Below are 20,225 nucleotides of genomic sequence, written 5' to 3' on the forward strand. Positions count from 1 at the left end.
CCACTCGCGTGGAAATTCCTGGTCCTTTTGATTAATAGCTGACGAGATAAACCATGACCACGATCAAAAAGAATCAGAACAGACTTGAAGTTTGTGTTCTTCTTTCATCCTGTAACAAGAAAAGTCAAAAAGTCAATTATAAATTGATTGTTTGAGATTACAATTGAGATTGCAAGATTTAATACTATATCTTATAATTTCAACATTCTCAATTATTTATAATACATTTATATTTACAATATGTATATGACATTATACGACATGTAAAATTTCAATGTATGTAAAAGCAATTTCAATAGTTGCATTTAGAATATGTAATTAATGTAATATTTATGATCATAACATTTGTGAATTTGCTTTCGTTTAAGATTGTAATATCTGCTTGAAATTTGAATGTTTGCAACTTTCATATTTGAAATTCGATTACTCGCTTCAATTAATAAATTCTTAATTAATTTTCCTAAATTGTCATAGCAATAACAATTAAAATAAATAAAAATATCTTATTTCAAATTAAACTTTTCAAATTATTATTATTATCCATAATATATTTGAAATGAAATTTCCTAATCTTCAAAGAAAGATTCTGAACAAGATTCTGATTTTTAGTACAGTACGCGTGCGGTTTCATCGGCAAACAATGACAAAGACAACTTGTCGGCATGGTAAGGGAAATATAAAAGAAAAAAAGAAGGAGATACAGCATAAATCATCGACGGATATCAAGCAATGAATCCCGTTGGATTCATTCACGTGGAAGGGGCATAATCAAATTTCGGCCCGCCATGCAAGGGGCGGCGACTTTGCGGTTGTGCACACTTTCGAAGCTTTTCTGTTCTTAGGGGAGGGTGGGATTCGCTCGAGGGCTATTATGGGGCTTGCCACGGCTTCAACCCTCATGGAAACTCATGGACACTCATCCAACCGTATAGCAGGAAGAATTGCATACAACGTATCGTGGCGAAACGCTTGACGTGTGAATTTCGTGAACCAATCTTTCTCTTTAACCGATCTTTTGTTTTTAAATAAATTCTTAATAATATGGATATGGTTGTTTTCCTTCTGTGATTATATTAGAGAATTATGAGGGTTGATTTTTATTTATCTGAAATAATAAAAAGAAGTCAATTTGTTTGTATTATTTGCAAAATATTAGATCATTGAGTAATGTCATAAAAATATAATTTCTATAAAGAAATATGTATTTATGCATACTTTTGATCAACTAATTAAATGTTGTTTGCAAGATTATTTTAGAATTATTAGGATTATTTTAATTATTTATATTATTACTTTTGCTATATATGATCAATGGAAACTAAATCAAAGTAGAAAAGATCTTTTTTATAATTTTCTAATAGTAATTGTTTATAGTAAATATTATTTATTTTATTTTTCTTAGAAATTTTCATAAAAACTTGATTTTGTTTCAAAACTTTATAATAAATGATTTTTTGTAATTGTAATAAACTTTTAAAATGATATTATTTATGATGGGATGATTTAATTCTATTTTAAGAGAGCTTTAATTTAAACAATTAAACTTTTTTATAACTTTTTTATATATATCTACAAGATTATGATTGTTAACAATTTTTAGAAATCATTTCCATTTTTTTTGTGTTATTATTTTATCTAGTCTACTTTTACTTTATATAGCCTATTTTTATCAAGTTTTTATATTATTTTTATAAATTTTAATTAGTTTCGAAAATATAAATCTAGATTAATTAAGAATAGTATAAATGATCGATGATCATTTTAACTGATCAAAAATTTACCTTTATATTGTTCGAATAGATAATCAGTCAACTTTAATCGTCCACGTGTGGTTGACATTCGAGTTCAAAAACACATTTTTGGGGGAAAAATTACAATTTCGAAAAATTGAAATAAGAATCAATCGATCAGTCATATGCTTTTGACAGCGGTACAAATACATCTGACGAGGTACGTGGCATGGCAATGTTTTTTTATTTCATATTTTTTTTATTGAATGATTGACTTCTTTAGGCTCATTCAATTCAAACATGAAACTTCTATAAAAAAATATATATATGTATATATATAGTAAGGCAACCTATATATAGATTTGTTTGTATTTTACATATTAAGAATATATTTTTGAAGATTATTTACAAAGATAAAATTACACAGTTTTGATCAAATATTTAAGATAATGTTAAATAAATATTGTTTTTATAAAAATGTTATTGTATAAAAGAATGTTGTTTATTATTAATGAATTATTATTATAATTATGAAATTTCAAGTGAATATTAGTTACCTATTATGAAAATCTATTTCGTAAACTTTGCAAATGTTTAATTTTGTCAATTTTTTTTCTCTTTTTTTTTAATAATTTTTTTTAATCTATCCTTACAATATTTAAAATTTTAAAGAAAGAAATTAAAATATTTATAAATTACAAAGTTTTTTTGTTTTGAACTGAAGTTATTAACCAGAAAAATTATAATAAATTAATATCTACCTATTATTAGAGATATTTATATATTCAAACTTTAAAGAAAGAAATTAAAACATTTATAAATTACAAAGTTTTTTGTTTTAAACTGAGGTTATTTAACCAGAAAAATCATAATAAATTAATACCTAGCTACTTATTATTAGAGATATTTATATTTGTTAGGTTTTTATTCCTATAATCCGTTTATGCGCGCGATCGTTCAAAATCGAATCATTCAGAATGATCAAATTTATATTTCTAAAAGTTTTTTAATTTTATAATATCAAAATATTTTAGTAGTTAATATTTTAGTACTCTATAAAAATCAATAATTAGTTTGGCTAGAGTTGATTCGTTTGATTTTTTATGATATATTATTATATTATTAATATTTATATCAATTATATGATTTTATATCGTATAATTCTGTACAGAATAAATAAAGTTTGTTATTGCTAACGATATTTTGAGCATAAAATTTATATTATCATATTATCTATAGATACAACTATAGATAATTTTTTTATCTTCAAAATATTTCTCTTGATTTTATGTTCAGTATATAATATAGTTCAGAATATAATGAAAATTCCAGTTATTAAAAGAAGTATTATATTTATAAAATCAAAAATATAATGTATAGAATATTTTTTATAATAAAGAAAGTATTAAAATGATTATTCAATCAATATCAGATTAAAAGTCGAGGATAAATTTTGCAACAAAATCATTTAGAGATTTTCTTGCTACAAGTCGTTGTTATGACGTTCAGATTGAAAAATAAGACAGATTGAGGGATTCTTGTTCGAATTCGGCTGATCCATCAAAATTGCGACAGAATGCTACGTTTTCTCAACGTAGAAAAGAAAGTTATCTTGTTTCCTGACTAAACATACTAGATTTCTAAAATTTGAAAAAAAAGTTTTTGCAGTATTGTTTTTTAAAATTTTTCGATTTTGAAAAATTGTTAGCTATTATAATTAATATTACATTATAATTATTAATTAGCAAGTCGTTAAGAAATAAATTTTGGGAATTTAAAGAAGATTTTCTTTTTTTCTAGAAAGGAAAAATACGTTTGACTAATGAAATTGAATCTATTTGAAAAATTTAAATTTTAAAATGATATTTCTTTGTCGATTGGAAGAAAGTTATTTCAAATGGATTGTCAAGGCTGAAACATATAAAAAAATGCTCGACCGTTCTATGTCAACTAAATATTTACTTGTTCACATGCGTAATCTTTTACAAACATACTTGTTCAAATATGCTATACAAATTTCTTAACCATAACTATAATAATCCAGAAATTATAATTTTCATAATTTATAATTATATAACCTTAATATGCAAATATTTATTTATTATGAATTATTTGATTTATTTATTAAATCATTAATAAATTATACAATTTTTTGTTTTGTCAGGATAAATTATAACAAAATTCAATATGAAATATAAAAAAAAATATTATTAAATAAATATAAAATGAATATTTGACTAATTCATTATGCTATTAAAATAAATTTTGATTTGAAATTTATTTGAATCGTTAACATTTTCCCATGAATTATTTTATATACATGTGTTATAAATATAATACATAAGCTATACAAAATTTATTTCTAGAAGTATCTATTTATTTAAAATAATAAAAAAATTTCATTTCGAAAAAATTTACGTTCCTTTTCACTTATTTAAATATTCTATACGTGTTAATCCACGTTTTCGAGATTTCCCTCTTTCCCTCTTTTCTCCTATTTACTATTGAACAATCGCTGATTAAACGTATGCATAGTAATCGCCTAATCGTGTAAACGGTGACGGATCGAAAATGGATATTCGGCGATGATTTTGTGACGAAGACCAGGAAAGAAGGTTGTTCTCGGTATCGTTGGTGTCTGGAAGCTGATTTTGTATCGTATTTTCGAGGACAAAAGGGATGGACGAAACGTTCTACGAGCGGAAGAGAGACGGAGGGGATTTGGAGGGAAAATAGGTGGCAACGGAGGCCGATGGCTCGTTCTCGCGAAGGGTAGCTCAACCTCGAGTGTTACAATAAATCAACGAAACGCTTTTGCAGAGCTCCACCCTCGTAACTTCTGCAGAATACATCCCATAGAGATCACGACGTTACCAGACTGTCCCATTTTCATTGTGTTTAAAGTGCCTACCTCGCCGCTTCGATCGGATCGGCCATCGTATAAATTATTTATCCTTGCTTCCTGTCACGCGACGGTATAGAAAAGCTCGATTACACGTACACGTGTAATAAAACGTCGAGAGGAATGAATTTCGAATTTGAAAAACGAAAATCTTTCTGATTGAGAAAGATAATTATAATTTGGAGAGGGAAAAAATTATGTTTGGAAGGTGATAAAACATAAAAGCCGGTATCAAATATATTTTTTTAACAAATATTCTATGACATTTCTCTTTGAAAATAATTTTATTAATTGGGGAGAAGAGAAAATTTTTTAGAGATATTCGGTTTATTATCTCTACTCATAAAAGTGAAAGCACAAATTTTTTTAACTTATTTTGATCCGATTCAACTGGTTTTAACTCACTTTTGACTCATTTAGATTTATTTTCACTCATTTCTACATTTCTACGTTTTATACATTGGAATTGATTATCAAATTCGAATTATTAATTTTCGATGGATATCGTTTGATTAAAACTTACAACAAAATTTGATCATACGTTAGATTATTCAATTTCATTTCTGTTCCATATATTTTTTAAATAAATAATAATATAAATAAATAATAATATAAATAAAAAATAAATAATAAATTTTCGATCATTGTTTAATATAACGTTATGATCTGATATCGCATAAATTCATAGAACAGAAATCAAAATTGAACAGTTTAAGCAAAACCATCCGTTGTATTTGTATATACGTTACAAAAATTCATAAGAGCAGATTATTCAAATCTCTTGATACATTTACGATATTCATCGAACGATCCACTACTATTCAAATACAAAATGACAAATTCTATAAATTCGATCGATACAATTCAAAGTTTTCTCCAATCTCTCTCAACACAGAAAACAGCAATCGTCAATTGCATAAAACCAAACTCAAAAAAAAAAAAAAAAGGACTGTATTCGATAGAGATTAAAACGCGAAAAAAGGAAATCAAGATCAGAAATCTATCAAGAGAACAAAACGTAATAAAACATTCGATATAAATTTTAATTCCAACCGTTGTTCCTTTAATCGATTAAAACTCTCTACGTGTTCAAAATATGCAACGTCAATCCCGTTAAAAAGAATACAAGCGTACTGAACCGCTAAGATCAAGAAAAATATTAGCGGAGGGCTTATCGAGAGGTGGGGCGACCCCTCCTCCAATATCTCCGTCCACGTTCTCTTTCCTCCTTTTCTATCTCCGCGATACCATCGGCTCGTCATTCGTGACAAAAGGGCAAACAGCCCCGCGCGGCCGTGGCGACCGATTAATCCCCGACAAAAGGGGCTGCGTATCGCGTAGCCCTCGACCGGCCCTCCTAAAACCTACCTTCGCCCTTACCGACTAGAAAGGGTGCCCCTTCCTCCCTCGCCTGGTGGCAGGGGCGAGTGCCACCATCCTTCCTCGATGGAACGATCCAATCCGGACTGGAGGGTGGACACCATCGTTCGTATATAACTCTGGGGTAAGCTTTGCTCCAGTGAGTATATCGGTCGATCGTATAGCTTCCCCGCATTTTTCGCATCGTACAGTTCAATTCGCTTGTATCTCGCTTCCCTTTCGAGGAGCCTTAAATCATTCCTCGATCGAGTGGAGAGGCTCGTCAAGCAAGGTAACGAAAGACTTTGAAAAAAATTCAGTTTGGTGGAATAGATGCGAGCCGCGAATATTGCTGTTGTTGCTCGAAAGTGTACTGTTCGATAGCGGGAGGAATATGTTTGAGGACAGGGACACCAGTTTCTTCAGGCCGTGGGACAATCGTGATGCGACCACGAGGGAAAACAGGATCGAGGAGCAAGAAGATGCAATTAAGAAGGATGTGAAACACGAGGATCGTCGATATTCCGGTTTCGAAAGGGGGGCTGTCGACTCGATCCCTTTGTCGTCTCGCTCTTTCGGAAGGCGGAGAAGAAGGAAGAGCGATTCCTCCGTCAGAACGACGAGCAGCTCATCGTCAAAAGTGGAGGACGAGAGCAGGAACGGGAGTCTGGAATCGTCGAAAGATTCCGTTCTCGACTGCCCACTGCCTTCTGGGACGGACGCCCCTCTCTCCAATCCTCCTGAATCTCGTTCATCGCGTTTAAATGGCCGCTCGTTGTACGACGCGCCGCGTTGCTCGATCGATTATCTTCAGGGGATGACCGTTTCGAACGAGCCCGATTCCCTGCGCTCTGATGGCCCGTGGCTTGATCCCGTGGTCTCATCGTTGCCAACTGCCTCGACGACAGCGACCACGGGGCACCCGTTTTATTATCGCGGATTCCCTTCGGTGTTGCACACCTTCCCGCAAGAATTACAAGCGCCATTCGTGGAGCATGCTGTGGGGATGCTCCAGAGGCAGGAAGCGGTCGCGAAGCAAATGAGGAAATTGCGGCCGAAAAAGTTCAGGTGCGAACACTGCGACGTCGCATTCAGCAATAACGGGCAACTAAAGGGGCACATCAGGATACACACAGGTAAGCATCTTTCTATTTTTGTTTCTTGAATTTGTTGTGGATAGAGCGACGACCGGTAGAGAGACGTTCGTTATTCGAATTTTATATCGTGGAAATTTGTTTTGATCGAGTGTATCGAATGTTTTCGAACAGTTATTCTTACGTGTTTTAATTCCAATATATTTAATTTACGAGTTTAAGAGTCGAAAAAGTTTTAAAATTATAATTCTTTTTAACTTTGAATATCAAGTAATTTCTTTTTCTTTTTTTCAATCTTTCAAATTTGGAAAACTTTCGATTTTTGTTTCACCGATGAAACATTTTTAATGTGTTAAAATATTTTTCGATTACACAGGTGAAAGACCGTTCAAATGCGACGCGAAGGATTGCGGCAAATCGTTTACCAGGAACGAAGAGTTGACGAGGCACAAGAGAATCCACACTGGACTTCGTCCACACGCTTGCATAATTTGTGGAAAGTGTTTTGGTAGGAAAGATCACTTGAAGAAGCATATGAGAACACACGAGAATCGTGATCCATATAGGATGTCGGCGGCTACGTTGGGAATGATCGGTTTAGGAAATACTCTACCTCAAAATATGGGATTTTTCCCATATTTCTATCCAACGTGATACATTTATACGAACGAAATTAAAATTTCGATAATATTTCGCATTATATTGAATTGACATTATGCTTTTTCTTTTGTATATTTTGAAGTAGGGTAATATTTACACATAGGGTGTGTAAAAAAAATTGGGGACCAAAAAAATAAAATCTTTGAAACAATTATTTCGTGAAAAGAAGCAAAGTTTTCGAGTTGAAAATTTTTTAGATATTATATTATATCGAATTCGAGATTAAAATGAGACATTTTGTATATTTCATATACAACGGTTGTATCCATTAAACATTAATTGTTGCCTTGATTCTTCGTTTTATGAAGAATCATTGAATGTTTGTCAAGATTATTCCTATTTTTGATACTATGTCCTTTTTATCGATACTAGTCGAATATTATATAATGCAATACGAAGGCATTTATACATAGAGATTATAATATATATACTATATTTAACGATAAATAAATTGTTATTTATTTTTAATAATAACTATCTAAACTTTGTTCTTATTTTCAAAATCCACGTCTTCCTTAACTATCTCAATTTATATTAAGAAAACATTTAATACTAAAAAAAAGATTTATCTTTATAATTAATCACGAATCTTTTTAATTAGAAATTTAAATCCTATACTTACAAATCAAAAATCTAAAATTTATCAACTTTAAACTAGTATTTAGTATGAATTATTTCTTCTATTTATCCGTGTTATTTTTCTCCAAATTCTTTTGTACTTATTTTACACACATGACTTTTTGTCGGTAAAATAATTATCAAAAATCAAATTAAATTATTAAATAAGAAGTATCAAGAAAAAAAATCACATTCTTTTAAAATTTTAAAAATTATCCATAGATAAATATTAAATAAATCAAACACCAAACATGTATATTAACATTAAAATAATCAGAGGCGTCACCACCATTTTCCTGACAATTAAATTCAAGATGGCGTCACCAGAACCCCAGAAATTCGAGGATCAAAGGATCCCCATTCTCGAGTCATAGGGTCGACTGGCGGTGAAGGGCTGGTACAGGAATCGAGGGTTGCGCCCTTTCGCCTACCGGAAGGGACGGTTACCGCGTGCAAGCCTATCCCTGCCCTCCTTCCGTTTTTTTTCTCCCCTCCCCCCCTCCCCTTCTTTCCATCGCTTTGCCGTTGCAATACGTTCTTGCTCCACGACAGCTCGTGGCCGCATACATAAATGTTTTCGGTTGATTTCGGGGTGGGGAAGGTTTCGAGGGGTGGTTGGCCAGATTGCGGGTTGGAAAAAAACTCGAATTCAATTAGTCCTCCCCTCGAGCAGATTATCGGCCGACTATTCGATTACATTGTGTTGAGGAAGAAATTCCCCTCTTCTTCTTCCTTTTTGTGTTTAATTTTTTTTAAAAAGAAAGGAAGAATTACGACCGTTCAAAACCTTGCTTAATAACTTAATAAATAATAAATCTTGATAAATCTCGATATAATCTTTTTAATATCAACTTTTATTGATCCGAATCTGTTCTTCCTGGAATTGATTCTTCGAAGGTGAACACATCAACGTCCCATTCGATATATACCTTATATAAGTGCGTTTAATATCGACGTGCAATGGATTTGTAAAAGAAAGGGAGAAACATAGGGTGAATTGCACCGTAGGAGAGAAGTCATAAGGCCGTACTGTCATATATCAGCGCGTCGGTAGGAGGGTGTCGACGAGCTTGAACGAATGTCTCAGCAGGGTTGCTGGTACCCGTCCAAGCTACCGTGTCCAAACGCAAGAAATTTAATGCACGTATTATCCTAAGCTTACCGAATTTTCCACATTATCGCGCGGATTCAATTTCTTCTGCTAATGTTGTTGCACTTCTCGGCACTGTAACATATAATCTATTTTATTTTCTTCCTTCCCGCATTTTAATTCTTGATTAACATTTAATAGAGGAAACAGGTGTAGACAGAGAGAGAGAGAGAGAGAGAGAGGATTCATATACTTAATAATTATGCTGATGATTTTGGTCGTTATTCGTTTTCGCCAAATAAACCTCAGAAGTCAAAATCTGACACCAAAGGAGAAAAGTCGTTTATAGAGTTAAACGTCCCCATGTCAAACGTGAGCCGGATTACAGCGATCCTTGCCCACCTTAATCCCAGATTACGAGAGAAATCCTCTTGCAATGTGATATTAGGATTTTGGAAAGTGTGTGATTCCTCATTGTGACTTATATATTTCATTCTCGAATTGTCTTCGAGCTATTCATTGTTTAAATTTTTTTTTCGTCGTTAACATTTTAACGTGTTATATTGAAAAAATAAATACGTTTTTGGCGTAAAATTGTGATAACGCATTTCATTTTAATATATCATTTATATACAATATATTTAAATATTTATCATATCTAATGTCAATATCATCCATATTAATATAATAAATGATTATTTTCGTGCGTTTAAATTGATAGAACGACTTGCCTCGTTCTGGTTCCTCGTAAATGATATTACTCAACAAGATTGGAAACACCTTTCAGGAGGTTGTATTCTCTACTCGACACCCCGTGGACGTTTATCCAAAGGAGGTTGCGCAACAGGAAGAACACCCGGCGCGAAGACACCATTGATTCCGTTTCAACGACTCGCGAAAATGGAGCAACACTTGCCGATATGTTTCACTTTATAAGCGATATTTGTATTTATCATTTTATTTTAGGAATAATTTTTCTTTAAAAGTTCTTTAAACTGACCAATCAAGTCAATCAGAATATTATATTAAATAAGATTCTTTTCAAGTATAATTCGTCAAATTATTATAATATAAATATAAAATCCTCCTTCAATTCCATCGTTTTCTTCACTTTATTCGATTCCAAAAATCTTCGATCTTCCCCCATGAATTCTTCGATTCACACAGTACGACGTGAAACGTCGTACCCCGGGTGGTCCTGTATATCGGAATGTTTGCCCACGTCATTGTTGCGTCTCTGACACTTCGATGGGCTACCTTTCCCAGTTTAAAAACCGTTTAAGCCCCTAATAGACGTCGATGCATCGTCGTCCTTTCTCGCAGGCAGAAGTTGGCTTCAGGTGGCCGTCGACGAGTATCCTCGTTCTCAACGGGAAGCAAAAACACCCGGGGCGCGTTGACTCGCTGATATATGGATCATGGGTTGCGATCATACGTTCGATCGCGTATGACGGACATTAGGGTGGTTGACTGGTCATTTTCTAAAAGGAAAAAAAGACGAGGAAGAGGCGGTTAGAGGAGTTACGAGGAGGTTATATTTTGCTATATTACAATGGGGATGAAAAGAAGAAAAATATTTTTGAATTGTGTTGCAATTTTTCAATCCTAGATTAGATTTTTTTTTAATTCTTTTGCAATAGATCGAGAAATGAAATTCTCTTAGACTTAGGTATCTCTTATTATTTGGAATTTGCATTTGAGTTTTGAATTCATTTCAGAAGAAGAGTGAAAATTCTCCAAATTTCCTTCCATTTCTCGTTGAAAAATATTTGTATTTGTATCTTGAAAAAGAAAAAAAAAATCTATAAGTATAATAATAAAAATATTAAATCGATTATCCAATCGAAACAAAATATAAAAAGATGACAAAGATATTTTTGTCAGTTACATTTTATTCGATGATTGGTTCTATTTACAAATTATGAGGGAATATGAATGATATGGTATGAATTCACTTCTTCTTTTTCTTCTTAATCGTTTTACTCGGTTTCGGGGTCTTCACCTTCTTCACCACCTCTTCCTTCGCCACCACAGGCTCCAAAGGCTTTTCCCACATCTTTATCTGATCCTCTATCTCCTTTCGCTTCTGCAACGACCAAGGCCTAGCCACCCTGAACTGAAAATCTATATGAATCGCCTTATCACCTACATCGGATGTCTTCTTCATTTTGAACATGAATAAATTCGGATTTTGCTCCTTCTCGTGTTTCTTCTCACTCTTCTCTTTCGAGTTCTCCTCAACGATGTCACCGACCTTCGCCTTCGGATACAGCGTGACCGTCCTACTACCGGGTACCTGGGGCTGTTCGATCTCATCCGCCTCTTCCACTTTGGGCTGCGTATCCTCGACACAGTCGCACGGTGGTTCGTATTCGAGTTTCTTGTACTCCTTCTGGGTTCTGAGCACCACTTTGTTGTCGTTAATCATAACTTCCATTTGCTTGTACGGTAAACCCTTCTCCTCGATATCCGAGCGAAGTTTGCTAGGCCTCTCGAAGTCGTACACACTTGAAGGCTTCACGGGGCAACATGGCGGTGGCTCTTCTATCTTTGGCTGAGGGACGACAGGTTTCAATTGACGTTTCTGGCAGCAGGAACTTTCGGGGCAATCTGTAGGTTTGGGCGGCTGCTTGATGGACGATATCTTTTCGGAACCTGCCGTTTCGCAGCAAGGCGAGCACGACGGTTTCGATGGTGGTGGGCATCCGCAATTATAAGTGGCTAACATTATTTTGTTTGTCGGGAATTTTTTCGAAAATTCGTGGAGAAGATCGGGTTTAAGAGTAAGAAGGATAAGAAGAAGAAGAAGAAGGAAGTGGCTGAATCAATATGGTGGTGGATTAATCGATGTTTGAGCTTCAAGTTGTAGGGGTTTGCGACATGTTGGATAGGTTGGGATGTACGTTGTGAATACAACTGATTCTTCCCAGGCCCGAGTGATCTGAACTCGTCTCGAAAAAGATCGATTTTCACTCCATCCCGATCCCATCAACCTCTTCCTCTTTATTTACATCCTTTTATTTACATTAAAGAAAAATAATGTCGAAATTTCAAGTATCAAAGTGGCAAAAGTTATAATTGTTATCTCGAATAATTTTAACTTGTAAAATGTTATTTCAAACGAGAAATTGGTGAATTAATTTTTTTAACTCGCGATATTATTTCGATATCAAAATCGTCCAAAGATGTACGTCTGTCCTCCAATGCCACCCGCACCCTGCCCACCGGATTGTCCACCCCCGAAGCCTCGAGATGCCCCAAAGAAATATTTTCGAGAGATTGGAACGGCCATGATCGGGAATCAATTGATAATTCGCGTGGAAAGGCAAAGGGGGAAGGCGAAGAAGTTGAAGGATTGGGATCCTCCGTGTGATTGCGACGTGGAGATAGTAAGGCCGACGAGCAAGGAGGGGCCGAAAATATTAAAGGGTGCCGACAATAATCGGATCCTGTTTCGCGTCGAACGGTCGGACATCTCGAAGGAAGAAAATCAAGATACGGCACAAACCATTTCTTACGAAGTAAGACGCGATATTTATTTATTTATTTTCTTTTTGAACGTAAAATGATAATTCACTTGTTAAACATTTCCACGAACCGTGAAAAGAACTGAAACGAAGACACATAAATTCGAATTACGATATTTTTCCAAGTATCGTATAAATTATCGTATATAAATTTGCTCAGGTCGGCGAGTGCAAAGGAGGTCCGAAGACGAACGATCAATGCAGAACGTTCACCATTTACCCCGTATTTAACGGTACCGGGGTGCAACAGATACACACGGATCGCGTGACCGAAGGGAATGAGAACGTGTTCATGTTAAGAATGAAAAAGAATAATAATTCGATCGAGCAGCCGAAGAAGAACATAGAACTCGAGGTGAGGACACCGAAACCGCCAACGCCTCCTCCGGAAAAACTGGAAGAACCCTTGGTCGTGGACGAAGATTGCGTGAAACTCGTTACAAAGGAGGAAATACCGCAGATTGAACCGAAGCAAGAAGTAAAAAAAAAGAAGAAGAAGAAGAAGAAGAAATGATTCATATAATTTCTTTCTATTCTTTCAATATTTCCAAATTTTTGAATGTATACATATACGGAAAATTACGAAATTCAATTTAATCATATTCCTTGGATAAAAGAAAAAAGAAATTGAAGTCTTTTATGAAAATTTTTTAAATTTACTCCTTCTATTGCTACTTAATTGATGACATATTAATTAATATATAAATCAAGATAATAGAAATTGAAAAGATCTTATCTTATCATAAGTCACAATTATATAAATCTCATCTTGATTTAAAAGCACTTGGCGTTATATTTTACTTATCCAAGTATCTTGTGGTACAATGCACATTTAAGATTTAAAATCTAACCTAAAAAAAAAAAAAATTCCAAAAATCTTAAAAAAAAATTTAAAAAAATTTAAAAAAAAAAAAAGTTTTGAAGGATCACTTAAAAAAGGTTGATATCGACACTTAATAGATTGCTACCGCGTCGAATTTGCAGGTACACCAACCATTATGGCGGACAATCGAGGTTACTGAACGCTTTTTGAATGAGCTTCCAGTTTAGGATTCATGAATGAAGTTCGCAAAAGCGCGATTCCACGATGCGTAAAAGTGCACGAGTCAGCGTTCCTCGTTCCTCATTCATCCACCGCACAAGCATCCGTGGAAAATTGCTTCGTTACGGACAGATGAGTTCGTCTTTCGTGATTTTCTTCCTCGAAGATGACTTTCGTTGAGAAACGAAACGATTGTTGACGAGACTCTTCTCATTGTGACCGTTCGAAACATCCTTGTAATTGGTCCTAACTCTTTCCTTCGTCTGTCATAGCAACGTGATGATCGTTCGCGTGAATGAACAAGTCCTGCCATTGAGAAATTTTCCGAAGAAACGGAGTAGGATTGTTACACGATGATTTTTGTGAATTATTATGAATCCTTATGGGGAGAACTTTTTTTTCGAATTCTGTTAAATTTTTCGTTTCGATATCGTGTCTCTGAAATTATTAGATATAATTTTATTCTACGAAAAATGTATCTTTACGTGTATTTAATAATTATGGGAAGAGGGAGGTAAGAGTTATAATTTGATTATTACCGAAAGAGGAAATGAAGAAAGATTTATATTTTCCTCAAATTTAAAAAATTTTTTCAACGATAAAGGAACAGGATTGACTCGAAAGTGATCCATGGAAAAAAAAAAGGTAGCAAGATTAATTTACCATCTTACTATAAATGAATGCTACCTACTCGAATGAATCGACAACAGATTGTCCAGTTCCGCCTATAATCGTTCTTTAGAGGCAACATCGATCGTTTCATTTTTCATCGAACGAAGAGTAAGTCCCACCTACGATATCCGTGATTCCACGATGTTACGCTGAAATATCGTCTTCATTCGGTTGTCCTCCATTGTCTGCCGGCTCTCTGTATTTTTTCTTAATTCCCTGACACGAGAAACGGGGCACCGGTGGGCGGGTGGCTTATTTCTGAAAAAAGAGTGAATGGCGTGGTCCAAGTCGAGGTCCATTCGAGCCAGCACCTGACTCTTCGACTTCTTTTTCGATCGTGAGAATCGGTTCGAGCCTCGATTTTTCGGCCTCGATTCGATGTCGTGTCAAGGGAGAGAGGAAAAAAAAAAAAAAAAAAAAAGAACGGGAGAAATCGAGGGAAGAATGCGCGTCTCTTTTCTGAACGTTGGGCAACAATTCTCGAGAGGAAAAGTGGTCGCGGAAGATCGAGAGAGAGAGAGAGAGTAATTTAATGGGGGAGGATGTTTGATGGTCTTCAGGGTGGTCGAGGAAGCTTTTGCATCCTGGAAAAATTCGAAAAATAAAAAAATACTTTTATAATTCTTAACCTTAGAATCGAATGTTAAAAGATAAACATTTTTTATGAAAATTGGTGGAACAAGAAAAATTCAAAGTTTTTTTTTTATTTAATTCATTTGGAAGTGAAAACTCTGTTGTAATCTGAAAATTTTTAAAAATAAAATGTTTTATCTTTGAATTGAATATTTTAATCGAACACGTTCATATTCATAAATTTTATTGATATTATTATTATTATTATTAATAGTTTAACCAAGGAATAAATCAAAATTTATTGGAAGAGAGAGAGAGACTTACAACGGTACTTGGGCAATTTGCCTCAGGTAGAACCAGGGATTTTTAGTCGCCACAGGTGCCGATCGCGCCCTTTTCTAGGCGTGGATTAGCTTTAATACCCGACCATCGATCCATTTTCCTATTGAATATATCCTTTTCATCGGAAACTGGCTAACGGTTGACTCTTGAACGACGATTGGTTCTTGGATAATTACCAGTAATCCATCTGGTATGTTTGTATAATTCCATGATGTCCTTAAATTTGAGTGTCAGAGGATTTGGCAGGTAGAAAATTCAGAATTCAGAAAATAATAATATATACAATTTAGTATAATATTTCTAAATGACGTGGTATTTTAGTTTGTCGAGTAATTTTATGTTCTACGTTACACACGTGTTTGTTATTCTATCGACACTGCATTATAAATTTAAAGGATGTGTCCAAAGTATTAAATTGACAATGAAAATGCAGAAAATTAATTGGATATAAAATATGGATATAATTTTTGATATTTTTAATCTTCCTTTATTATTATTGTTAGCAGTTATATATTTCTAGAGATTATTTTGATGAATATTTTGAAGAATTTTTATTTAATTTAATATTTCTTATTACCGATTATTCTTTGTGATCAAATATTTATACAATGAAGAGTATTTTCGAATCGTCCAAGTGATCGTTTCTTTCATTGGCAAGAACGTCAGAGATTTTCTATGAAAAAGTAAACAAAAAATTGCGGAAGAATACGGAAGAACAGCACAGTAGGTTCATAATCGCGATTGTCGTGGGAGTTCATAAAAGTGTCCAGTTCCATCTGTGTGTGGTCTGACAATACCATTCTGGCCAATAAATTAGACAAACCGCAAGAAAGATTTGCTCTCGATGTAGGGAAAATAGCGTGACACGTATGAACATTGTGGCGGGTGGAAAAATCTTTTTCAAAAATCGGTCGTAAAGAAAAGCCTGTGGTCGTCGATGAATGGGACGACAAGTGACCAACTTATTATACGTGGAACGAATCTCTTCTAAGGAACAGAAGAAAAGAATTTCTTTAGAGAAATATCTACGATACGCGTCAAAGAAATGGCAATATATCAATTATATATATATATATATATATATAAAAATGTAATTGATACTATTTTAACTTCTTCAATTCAAAATTCTTTAGGAAAATGTTTTGCATGTTTTAACAAAATGCAATCTATGTTTAATTGAAATCAATAACGAAAATGTTAAATGAATACTTAAAAGTATTATTGAATTTTAAATAGAATGAGCCATTAGTGTATATATTTCATTATGCATGTTTGATATAATATTAGCACACGTGTAGGTAAATACATTATTGGCTACGAATTCACTTATTCACTTCGAGATATTCTTTTAATAGCACTTATATCCAATAATATATTCCTATTTCCATTCTCGTACTCATTCCTTCAATTAACCATTAAAAATAATAATTAATTCTATAATAATTCCATCCCCATCTTACCTACGACAAATTCATTCCAAGAGATAACGACAGTTTTTGATTCGTTATGAAAAGGAAATTCTATTTCAAATTCTACTATTCTCCTCGTGGTCATTAATCCTCGACACGTATTGAGAATAATAATAAATAATACGCATTGAGGATGCGGCGCATAAATAAAATCCACGCATGGCAGGTAGTCGAAATCGAAGCGATTCCACTCCAAGGGCGGTCGGTCCTCCGTCGTCTATTTCATTCCGGAACCGCAACGAAAACGTCATCGACACGTCCACGTAGAAACGTAATATCATCATTATATATATCTCGGTCGCACAGATGCGTCGCCGCGGGGTTATGAAGGTACCGTTTTTATATTGCGGTTAACGCGGCCATTGTGCCCGGTATTCACAAGAGATGGCTCCATGGACCCCTGCGGAGGAAAGGTTCCGCGGGGTTGGATCACTCGTTTGCTTCCCCTGTCGACAGCTACCGTAATCTGTACACGCTTCCTGGCCAGATTTCTCACTTGGTCTCCCCCTCTTCCGGGGCCATTACCTGGATCGAGATATGGAACGAGAAGATCCGGGACAAATTGGGCCGCTTCTTTTGAAATTAATTTGCTAGGATGATTTTGAACGAGGCGAGTCTGATTATTATATATATATCTGATGTAGAAAGAACATTTGTCAAATTAAGTTTTGGATTGTATTATTATATGTATATGTTAAAGGATTGTTAAAGATGATGATTATATATGGGGATAGAAATCTTCTCATTCAAGATTTTTAAAACAAAGTTTGAATATAAAATTTGAAATAGAAGGGTAGAAGTAATGTGAAAGATTATCATTCTTTGATAGAGCCATCCTGCAATGCTTGTCAATCAACGATTAAATGTTGATTAAAAAAGTCGAGAATTTATTTATAAATCGATATTGTTTATTATTTAACATCAGCAATATCGATCCTTTGAAGGTTAAATTTTCTGATGAAAGAATGATGAGAAAAAATTAATTTACAATTAAATTATTAATAACGGAAAAATATTTGTTTTGTGATATTTTGAATGATGAAGCCGAGTTAAAGTATTCTCCGCACGATAATATCGAAGTTCACCGTTTGTCACCTATTTTCAGAGCGAGGCCAGCCACACTGCCATCGTCTTTCGATTGACAAGCGTTTCCAAATTCACGATTTGTTCCAGCCATCATCATCGCCGTAGAATTTCGTTTTCCGTTTTCCTTATCATGTTGGAACCATTGATCGTGCTTACAGTGTTGAACTGTTTCTTCATGTTCAGCTCAACTGTGACGACTTGCGCGTTGTGGTAATCGAAGTATATAAACAGTATTCCCATCTTACTTCTTTTTAATGTGTTCGCCAGGTGGCAATATCGTACTCATCGTTGCTGTTTCAAGAAAGATTCCATGCAACAGAGTATGAAGTACAATTTATCCAAATCGAGGAACTCGTCGAAGAAACCCGTCGAAAATCGAAACAAGCAGGATAATAACCCCTCGAGTTCTATCCATCGAAGCAAATCGAATGTGACTATGAACCGTGACAAAAATAGGAGAACTTCGAAGAACAAAGCGAGATTGAGCGCCAAGCTTCAGTCGGACAGCAAGATACCTAGCGATGAAAGATTATCCATGTGAGGAATCGTTAAAAATCTTTTCTTTGAAAATTTTATTAGATTTTTATTAAGAGTTCGTAATTTTAACATTTCAACATTTTCTAAAGATTTTCGTATTTTAGAAAGAAATTACAAAAAAAAAAAATCCATTATAAATCTCAATTATATTCTTTTTAATTTTAAAAACAACATTACTTATTAAATTCAATATATATTATAATTTAATTACACATTTCAATTTTTCTTGAAGTAGAAGTAGAGAATAAGAAATAATTTTATTTTCAATTATTACAATATTAGATTAGCCTTGAAAATCAAAGTTTAATGTTAATTTGAAGATTATAGCATTGTTGATTATTTAAGATGCTAAAAAAAATATGTATATCTATTTATTTTTGTCAAGTATCAAGTGAGTTATGGATAGTATCCAATGATACTACAGAGATTCCTAATTTTGGTATTATGAATCGTGTAATTTATTACGTTTCAGAAAACGTAATAATTAAATATATATTTTAGAGAAACAATGAGAAATTGGGATCTCGAGGAGAAGGCGAAGATGTCAGAAGCATCGCAAACAGCAGAAGCGAAATCGGCGGTGGTGATGGAGTATTCAACCGTGCAAAAAATTGTCCAAATTTTGGACAACGAGGAAGACATTCTGGCCACGAAGATGGCCATGAAAGAGCTCAGTTCTAAACCGATTATCGAAGAAAAGAAACCGACAGTAGAGATAGTAAATGAACCACAGTACGAGTTAGTTCAAGCTTTACCCGAGTTCGAGACAATGCCTGAAGAACAGACATATATCAATTAAATTTTGAGAAATAAATTTAATATATTTTTAATTTGTTCTTGTTTCTTTACATTATTATTATAAGTATATATGGACAATGGATATACAGATTATTGGACATATTATGGACAATGGATTATTCACTTTGAATATTTTCTATCAATTATTTTTATTTTACATCTTTTGGATGTAAAATAAGATATGAAATAAGATGTACAGATGATTAATTTTGTGGTTGTTCGACACTTTCGACATTTTCTAATCTGGCAAAAATATTTCCTCTTCTTCGTTCACAAATTTTGTAAATCTTCTTTTTTTTTTTGCAATTTCAGTCTGCTGATTATCATCTGTTTATATTTTATTATCAAAGGATATACTAATAATAATTCAAATGTTTGAACATTTTCCATTATTAATTATCATTTCACATAACTAACTTTTTAATTTTATAATATTTCCTTTTCTGCCATCAGTACTTGATATTTATAATTCTGTAAGTCATCGTAATTAGATTGGCAAGATGTTTGAAGCATAAGAGCCTCTGTAGAGCTTAAACAACATTGAACAATGCGTGAAATCTTTTCTTCAGGTTTTGGTTTCTTCCAATTGCAGCACTCGCTCGAATCGACTCTTCTGATGCTAATTAAATTTGAAAAACTGTAATGTTAATTGATCAATCTATCTACATATATATATACATAATATATATACACATTTATATATTTATACGATAACGAAAAAACTTT

The 20,225-nt window shown here is 33.6% G+C and overlaps 3 protein-coding genes across 3 annotated transcripts; 2 read left to right on the plus strand and 1 right to left on the minus strand.

Moving 5' to 3' along the window:
• The first annotated feature begins 6,385 nt into the window (after positions 1–6,385).
• LOC122713904 (zinc finger protein 2 homolog) lies at positions 6,386–7,739 on the plus strand. The gene is made up of 2 exons (XM_043934729.1): positions 6,386–7,127; positions 7,462–7,739. The coding sequence occupies exons 1-2, from the start codon at positions 6,386–6,388 to the stop codon at positions 7,737–7,739; spliced, it is 1,020 nt and encodes a 339-aa protein (XP_043790664.1).
• Positions 7,740–11,404: 3,665 nt separating this feature from the next.
• LOC122713920 lies at positions 11,405–12,181 on the minus strand. The gene has a single exon (XM_043934756.1). It carries the CDS (start codon positions 12,179–12,181, stop codon positions 11,405–11,407), a length of 777 nt encoding a protein of 258 aa, XP_043790691.1.
• Positions 12,182–17,825: 5,644 nt separating this feature from the next.
• LOC122713898 lies at positions 17,826–19,864 on the plus strand. Its single transcript, XM_043934724.1, has 2 exons — positions 17,826–18,701; positions 19,203–19,864. The coding sequence occupies exons 1-2, from the start codon at positions 18,475–18,477 to the stop codon at positions 19,498–19,500; spliced, it is 525 nt and encodes a 174-aa protein (XP_043790659.1). The 5' UTR covers positions 17,826–18,474; the 3' UTR covers positions 19,501–19,864.
• The last annotated feature ends 361 nt before the right edge of the window (positions 19,865–20,225 follow it).

Source organism: Apis laboriosa, unplaced genomic scaffold (assembly GCF_014066325.1).
Source record: "Apis laboriosa isolate Shangri-la unplaced genomic scaffold, ASM1406632v1 scaffold26_cov146, whole genome shotgun sequence".
In the NCBI taxonomy this organism is placed as follows: Eukaryota; Metazoa; Arthropoda; class Insecta; order Hymenoptera; family Apidae; genus Apis; species Apis laboriosa.

Bases quoted from the DNA above. Each gene is read 5' to 3' on its own strand.
- LOC122713904 (XM_043934729.1), top strand. From the start codon at position 6,386: ATGTTTGAGGACAGGGACACCAGTTTCTTCAGGCCGTGGGACAATCGT. The intron at 7,128-7,461 runs GTAAGCATCTTT...TCGATTACACAG, and splicing joins GCACATCAGGATACACACAG to GTGAAAGACCGTTCAAATGC.
- LOC122713920 (XM_043934756.1), bottom strand. From the start codon at position 12,181: ATGTTAGCCACTTATAATTGCGGATGCCCACCACCATCGAAACCGTCG.
- LOC122713898 (XM_043934724.1), top strand. From the start codon at position 18,475: ATGCAACAGAGTATGAAGTACAATTTATCCAAATCGAGGAACTCGTCG. The intron at 18,702-19,202 runs GTGAGGAATCGT...TATATATTTTAG, and splicing joins AGCGATGAAAGATTATCCAT to AGAAACAATGAGAAATTGGG.